At 40.3% G+C, this 8,581-nt stretch overlaps 1 protein-coding gene across 1 annotated transcript; it reads right to left on the reverse strand.

Annotated features, from left to right (window-relative positions):
• Positions 1-3,273: 3,273 nt before the first annotated feature.
• LOC123094063 (uncharacterized) lies at positions 3,274-6,415 on the reverse strand. Its single transcript, XM_044516144.1, has 5 exons — positions 5,933-6,415; positions 5,456-5,820; positions 4,832-4,860; positions 3,975-4,044; positions 3,274-3,471 (listed from the first exon to the last, which is right to left on the reverse strand). Exons 2-4 carry the CDS (start codon positions 5,809-5,811, stop codon positions 4,037-4,039), a joined length of 393 nt encoding a protein of 130 aa, XP_044372079.1. The 5' UTR covers positions 5,812-5,820; positions 5,933-6,415; the 3' UTR covers positions 3,274-3,471; positions 3,975-4,036.
• Positions 6,416-8,581: the final 2,166 nt, after the last annotated feature.

An 8,581-nucleotide genomic window follows, 5' to 3' on the forward strand; every position in this document is an offset into this window, starting at 1 on the left:
ATAGTCAGAGCAATGTGGCAACCATTACGAAGCACCAAGCTTATACGATGTTAGGACTAGGGAGACAAATTGTTTTCATGCCGAAGCTGTTGACGGCTAGTGTAATGGTGTTGTGTGTGTGGTGTGTGATGTTGATTGTGAAGAAATAATATATTTGTGATCGTATCAAGGCGATTATCATGGTTACATGTAATAACAGCTTAATAAGAAGATGTGTTCTAACATGATAACTCTTATATGCCCCCAACCCTATTTTAACATGACAGGTAAGAGTAAGAAATAAATCTTACACGATGATTCCATGAAATAGTTGTTTTGATTATTTCTTACCTTCTTGACTATTATGAGAAAATAAGAGGTAAGACGGAGCATGTTAAAATTGCTAAAAAATAATGAATAAACCGAGTTGCAATGAAGGCAAACGAATGGAAAAACGTAAACGACCATTTAAATTCTTGCCCACTATGTTGTGCACGAACACAAGAGTACCATGAAATAAAAATAAAGTACGTCATTACACCAATGACTTAAAAACCCCTTAATTTATTTTCGCACACTACGTTTTGCCAAAACTACTCTAGAGGCACATCAGGAACATGGGAAACAAATAGATAAATCTCATGATCTCCTAGGTACAGCAACATCAGCACCTTCTGATCTAACAGCAAGAGGTTTTCCTTCTTCATGAACTCGTTCCATTTGTTGACGCATACACGACCATCAATATCAGAAATGGTGTATGTACTTGACACAACACTGTGTGGATGATAAACAATGGTTATGGCACCATATTCCTCCATTTCTTCAGGGACAACACGATTAGGCAGTTTCTGTTTGAAAACAATATTTGTTACATCAACACGTGGCAACTTAATGTTATGTAGTAAAGGAAGAACAATTAATTTGGAACAAAACTAAAAACATATTGAAATGACACAAAGTGAATGAAGTACCGAAAGATGGTTACTGAGAAGTTCTTGTTGCAATTTGACCATGTCAACGTATGGAGGAATGCATATGCTCTCCCTGATCATAGTTTCCAGCATCATGACACTCCACTAACTTTTAAGGTCCATCACTTGGCGTATGACATACTCCATTATTCTCCAGTTTAAGCTTGTCCCCTCAGTTACAACGACATTGTCAATAATATCTCTTTTCTCATTGGACAATTGGTAGTATGCTACAATATTATAGCACAGACAATTTAATTTATTATATATGGTATATGATAAAGTTAAAGTAATAAAACTTGCAGGAGCAAAAAAATATCTTACTCAGATGTATGATAGGCAAATTTCTAGTTGTCAATACGCTACTTGGTACTTCTGAATTGTCAGTACTGAACGTAATCTCCTGACCCACATGTAGCATGTAAACTCTAACAAATTCCTTCCAATACTTCCCTGAAATGTATGTCAACTCATTGTCATTGGTAATCACACATGGGAATTCAAACCCCTCATTGGTACTGAAACTTGCTTCAAATTTCCCATATTTTCCCAAGGACACGCCAAATTTCTGTGTGAAACTGTATCTGTCGTAGCAGGGATTACCTGAGTAGCATATCTACGATTGTTAATATATATGAACTGCCTGTTAATCTCAAGAATTTGTTCAATCATAGATGACTAGCATAGTATAGTTCACTACTTCTTATCAGTATTATCATATAACCCCATAGAAGATTTAAATTAACATGCAAGTACACAAAACCATTTTATCATCTAAGAAATCAAGATGCAATATAACTCTTTTTGCAGTAAACATTACAACAACTGACTGAGTACAAAGGGTCCGAGTACAATATTCGTTCAATATTACTGCCTCCGTCCAAAAATTTGTGGACAAAATTTTGTACATACGGATGTATCTATGCAGAAAACATGACGAGATATGTGCGTATCTACATGGATCTAACACATTAATTTTGGATCGGATGGAGTACTAAATTTCTCATGATATTTGCTACGGGTCATGTCAGATTGGATCTTACTGTCTTGTTTGCAAATCCCTTGCGCACGGTGATGGTACAAAACTCCCTCATACAATGCTCACCGGGGCACAAACCCTTGGTGTCCAAACAAATGCCACACTCCAAATCGAGATCAATCTCATTACTAGTACGTACAGTCTTAAAGATTAGTGCTAGCAGTTGAATTTAGATCTGACAGATTCTATAGTGCAAATACGTACCGCGCTGATCTCCTTAACCATTTTCACGAAGGTTCTCGACGGCGGCAGTGCGTGTACCGCATCGATTCCATGGATGGAATCCAGTTTGAACCAATGTTCGCACTTGGTATGGTGTCAATTAGGTCCACCCTTAGGCAAAGAAGCTTGAAGGCATCATGTGCTACCACTTTCGATGGTTGTCTAGGGGGGTAGACCGTCTGGGAGAAAATGAAAAAATCCTGAAAATCATGTGTAACCTTGAACGCACTGTGCATGCATGCTTGATTTGGTTCATGGGATGGCATCAAAATAACTCAGAATCCTATGTACATGGTGTATTGAAGGAGATGGCCCGAGACGGGCCCTTCCGGGCTATCCTTGTACCCTCCGAAAGCACGTGTTGGTTTATTGACCTATATTAAATGACCGTCAAGTTTGTAGGGTTACAATCCATGGCCATGTTAGGGATACATATGCCAAGTTTGAACCATTTTCATCTAAGTTTGCAAGTTTTTTCATGTGTAAATCTTAGTCTAAACTGAGAAGCATCACTACAAGAAATATGCTATCTTGTGACCTCCACTATTGGTTACTGAAAGGTCATAGTTTTTCATTTGCGACCTTTTTGTGACCAAAAACAGAAGGTCAAAAGCTGAGGGTCGTAAACTGACTATAGCGGCCTTCTCACAACGACCTTCTCTGTGAGAAGGTCGTGGACGTTTATGACCAAAATATTCCTACTGTGGTGTTTTGGTCACTAGCAGCCTCCCCAGTCCACGTAGGCATCCAGCGTGGCAAGCTGATGTGGCACCAGATTCAGCCCGGTCCAATTCGGTTTTCTACATGGACCTAGCCCATTAATTCAGCCCATTTAGTATATTTATTTTTGTTAATTTTGTTCAGCTACATGGGCCAAGCCCAACTAGTCAGCCCATAAATTTTTATGCACGTTTGGCCTTTCAAGAATATATATACAATTTTGTGCAGCCCATTTCTGGTTTACATTCAGCCTTTTTATACATTCAAATAATAATTCAATCCTGATGTTGGTCCAATACTCTTTTCAGCCCATTCACATATTCGTACAAATGATCCTCATTTTCGACAAAATTTGCAAATAATTTCATATTTCAGCACTAAATATGTTTACATCACAGGCCATAAAGCCGTACAAACTAGTATCACTTGTTCCTATACAAAACTATCAACTGATACATACAACAAAACAGAATACAGAAAATTTAGTTCAACAAAAATAAGTTTTCTTCCTCTTCCATCTTCCAGGACACAAAACACCTGTGAAAGTAAAGATGCCACAACAAAAATGGAAGGATCAGCCATTAGAAGCATATTGAGTACAAGGGAAACACGCACTGTGAAAATTTTGACAGCACGAATATTTTTTATATTACAATAACAAACAAAAATGTAATCTGATTGCATAAGACATATGGCATTATCAACAAGACAAAGCAAAATTTATAGTGCCAACTCGGGAATAAGATAAAGCAAAATTTATAAATCTATAACATCGCACACGAGGTCTAAATTTATACTATGTTCCTTTAGAAGCAAGAGTTGGTTCGTGTCTAGCTTTTATTGCAGATAACTAGTAAATTTCCACAAAAAATAGGAGCGACATATGTTTTAATCTCGTGTTTGCAGTATATATTCACAACATGTAAGAATACTTTGATTAACAAACTAACCAACCATCAACTAACACTTCACAGTACCAACTAACACTTCACAGTACCAACTAACACTTCACAGTACCAAAAAGATGGGGTGGCGCTCACCAATTCAGATGTGCAGCAGCCATGAGGGCTTCTTCGTGTTCCACCTACAGCAGCGGCAACTTCTACAAATCTGAGACACAAAACAAACGCATGCAGAAGGAATCAGAGGGAGGGGAGATGAAGAACATGGCAGGCATTTATATGATGGCAGTACATATGGAACAAACAGCAGTCCATACTTGCATCATCATGTGTATAACAAAATACGGTCGCCTCTACAGATAGCACCACTAGAGTAGAGAGCCAAGCATAATAATTCTACCAGGAGACAATGTAAACACAGAGTCACACCATTGACAGATTAAGCCTTACAACATGTTTGGTGGCTCAGTGGGCGATGTATGCATGCACAAAAAGGGGGGCAATTTTTCAATCAAACTGAAGAAAAACACACATCATTTAGTAACCAGTACAAATCCCGGTAGCTGTAGGTGCATGCATTGTGTAACAATGAGTAATCAATAGCATTTCAGAGTTGTGCAGTTACTAGTGTGTCGTCCTCTGTTTACCACACCACACATGGGCATGAGAAAATTGCTAAAAACCACTGATCGTGTGCTAATCTACTTGGAAAATTATATGTTTGAAAAAGAGCAGCTTGCATCCTTTTTATTAACCTACAAAGCATATGCGGTCACAGAAAGCAGTACTAAAGTAGAAAACACAAAGCAGTAGAATAAACTATGCACATGTACTCGGCAGCCCACTCACATTACCAGATCCCTTATAGAAATAGCAATCATTTTAAAAGCATCATGACAGATGTTAGCAACTGAACATCTAAGGCTAATCCAGCAGCAAATGAACATAGTGAAGAATTTATTTGCAAAGAACACAAAAGGCGGAAGAAAAATTACATGTTGAAGCAGCCCTGTTACTTGACGTCCTGCAACAGATAACACTTGACCATTAGAACCACTATAATCCAAACAGAGAAACAAAAATGCCAAACTTAAGCATAACGAATGCACTGACCCTATTGCGGCCACATTTTAACCACTTGTGTTGTGATATAGACAAGATAGTCAGCCGCTTACATGGTAAAAGGAACATGGCAGCACTAAGTTACACAGGAATGTCCAGTAGGAGATATGATCTAATAGATCCACAGAAACAACTCAGACCAGAACAGCACTAAGTGTTCACTCACAAATTGGTACTAGCATAGAGATTTTCATATGCCTAGAACCTGTGGCAATACAGGTTGACGTATATGCAAGGGTATACATATACTCGTATTTGATAGGACTAACAACACATGAATCAAAGATAATCACGATCAGCCGCGTAATCTACCACAAACCCGTGGTAACAGACACCATTACACAGCTACACCAACAGCCTACCGAAGCAAAACTCCAAATCGGATGAAAAATTAACTAGGATGGGATCTGACACTGGCATCAACTAACTAGGGAACAGCCTAAACAAACACCGCTGAGAATGGTGACGAAACGGATCAGATGACGAAATTGGCTTACCGGGCCTCCGGGTACTGCTGCTTGAACTCGAGGTGGTGGGAGGCGACGGGGCTGGCGTGGCGGTCGTAGATGATGAACCTGGTGCTGGTGGTGCCCTGGTCGATCGACGCCACGTACACCTCCTCTGCCTTCCCCTTCCCCGCCATACTCCTTTCCCTTCCCCTTCCTCCACACGCCCCAGAGCATGCTCGCCGGAAAAACAAGCGCCGAACCCTCTGCCGGTGGGCAAACAGAGGGGGGCGGCCGGAGCAGCGGACTGAGCCGGTGGAACAAGCGAGGAGGCGGTCGGTGTTGAAGTGGGAGGCAGTGGGACGCAGATCCTGGTCGTCCTCCTCCTCATTGTCGATTTCGTCCATGGAGGTCACCTGCCAGTTCAAATCCAACCCAATAAAGGGGATCAGACAAGGAAGTAGAGAGAGGATCTGGGCTGGGGAAGGGGAAGTAGAGACAAGGAAGTCGGCGTCGCGCTCGGCGTACTTTTCGGCCTTGAGGTAGCGCGCGATGCGCCCGACGAGGAATTGGAGCCCGGCCTTGGACGGCCGCGACACCGACTTGGTCTCCTTCGCCTTGCCGCGGCCTAGGTAGCGCGCGATGCGACCGACGGGGAACTGGAGCCTGGCCTTGGACGACCGCGACACCGACTTGGTTGCCTTCGCCTTGCCGCGGCCGACGACGCCTCCGGTGGAACTCATCGCCGATTCGCCTTTGGGGGAGGTCCGGACACGGTTGGTGACGACGAAGGAGAAGACGATGAAGACGCGGCAGGAGCAGCGCCTCCAGCGCGATGACCGGCCGCTCCAGGAACCGCTCGCAGTCGGTGGCGGCGGCCCGGTGGCTCAGCCAGATGCCGCCGCCGAGGACGACGAGAGGGACGAGGGGGATCTGGATCGGGGGAGAGGAGGGAGGGAGAGAACAAAAGAAAGATAGGAGGCGGGGGTGGATGGAAGATGCCAGCTAGGGTTTCGCCTCAGACGGGGAGGCGAGGAGCGACGGCTACCGTAGGATCCGGGAGGATCCAATGGTGTTTTGTGCATGATCCGTGTGCCTTGTCCACGGACCAATCAGAACGCAATACAATATTATGTACAATTGAATTGGTCGTGATAAATTTAAAAATAAGATGTTAGATCATCTTAGCTATTTACTTGACCTCATAAATTGGAAAAAATGAAACAAATGAAAAACCTTCTCATCATGTCATCAAATGTGACCTAGTTTTTAGAAGAAAAAAATAACAAAATAGTAATAAGGAACTTTTCATTTTCTTTGCACGAAAATTCATTTTTCATTTTTCGAGTGCTCAAAATGAGTTTTTTTGTGAAGAACATACCAAATATTTGTTGCAAAATTGTATCAAATCATTTTTCTAAAATACTAGACCATATTTAATGTACAAATAACCAAATGGTTGGCTGTCAAAACTTTTAATCCACCTCTCGTGAAAAAGACAAATTTCCGCCGATTCAGTTGGAAGCTGGTCAAATTTGAACTACAGCTGCTTCATAGTTTGCTATTTATTTTTTCCAAAAATAATTTCTAGGTACATAAGTACCTATTTAATCAGAGAAACACCAATTTTTTTTCAAGATTCAACCACTAGCTAGGAACGGTCAAGCCCGCCGTTTTGACCGCATTTTGAAACGGGCATAAAAAATTCAAAAAAAATCAAAAAATTGGAAAACCTTCGCTTTGTGTCATTATATATGACCAAGTTTCCACGAAAAATAATAAACTTGTAATATGGAAATTATTTTAGAAAAGTGTTCTCAGAAATGAGCTATCATGTGTGAAGATTCATGGATTTCAACCCAAACGCTCAATCTCATGGCCACATTCATGGCATAGTTTGTTCAAATGATCTCATATTGTGCACAAGGGTGCATCTTGGAATTCCAAGCAATGTTGCCAAAGGGAGTTTTCATTTTCTTTGCATGGAAAATTCATTTTCCATTTTCCGAGTGCCCGAAATGAGGTTTTTTGTGAAGGACCTACCATATATTTGTTGCAAAATTGTACCAAATCATTTTTATAAAATACCAGGACATATTTAATGCACAATTGACAAAATGGTTGGGTGTCAAAAGTTTTGATCCACCTCTGGTGAAAAAGACAAATTCCCGTCGATTTAGTTGGAAGCGGGTCAAATTTGAACTGCAGCTGCCTCATAGTTTGCTCTTTATTTTTTCCAAAAATCATTTCTAGGTACATAAGTACCTATTTAATCAGAGAAACACCAAAAAATTTCCAAGATTCAACCACTAGCTAGGAACGGTCAAGCCCGCCGTTTTGACCGCATTTTGAAACGGGCATAAAAAATTCAAAAAAAAACAAAAAATTGGAAAAATAATAAACTTGTAATACGGTAACTATTTAAAAAAAGTGTTCTCAGTAATGAGCTATCATGCGTGAAGATTCATGGCTTTCAAGCCAAATGATCAATCTTATGGCCACATTCATGGCATAGTTTGTTCAAATGATCTCATATTGTGCATAAGGGTGCATCTTAGAATTCCAAACAATGTTGCCTAAGGAAGTTTTCATTTTCTTTGCACGGAAAATTCATTTTTCATGTTCCGAGTGCCCAAAAGGAGGTTTTTTTGTGAAGGAACTACCAAATAATTGTTGCACAATTGGACCAAATCATTTTTATAAAATACTAGGCCATATATAATGCACAATTGACAAAATGGTTGGGTGAAAAAAGTTTTGATCTACCTCTGGTGAAAAAGACAAATTGTTGTCAATTCTGTTGGAAACGGGTCAAATTTGAACTGTAGCTGCCTCATAGTTTGCTCTTTATTTTTTCGAAAAATCATTTATAGGTACATAAGTATCTATTTAATCATAGAAACACCAAAAAAAATTCCAAGATTCAACCACTAGCTAGGAACGGTCAAGCCCGCCGTTTTGACCGCATTTTGAAACAGGCATAAAAAATTCAAAGAAAATCAAAAAATGGAAAACCTTTGCATTGTGTCATTATATGTGACCAAGTTTCCAGGAAAAATAATAAACTTGTAATACGGTAATTATTTTAAAAAAGTGTTCTCAGAAATGAGCTATCATGCATGAAGATTCATGGCTTTCAAGCCAAATGATCAATCTTATGGCCACATTCATGGCATA

The sequence above is a fragment of the Triticum aestivum genome, chromosome 4B (assembly GCF_018294505.1).
Source record: "Triticum aestivum cultivar Chinese Spring chromosome 4B, IWGSC CS RefSeq v2.1, whole genome shotgun sequence".
In the NCBI taxonomy this organism is placed as follows: Eukaryota; Viridiplantae; Streptophyta; class Magnoliopsida; order Poales; family Poaceae; genus Triticum; species Triticum aestivum.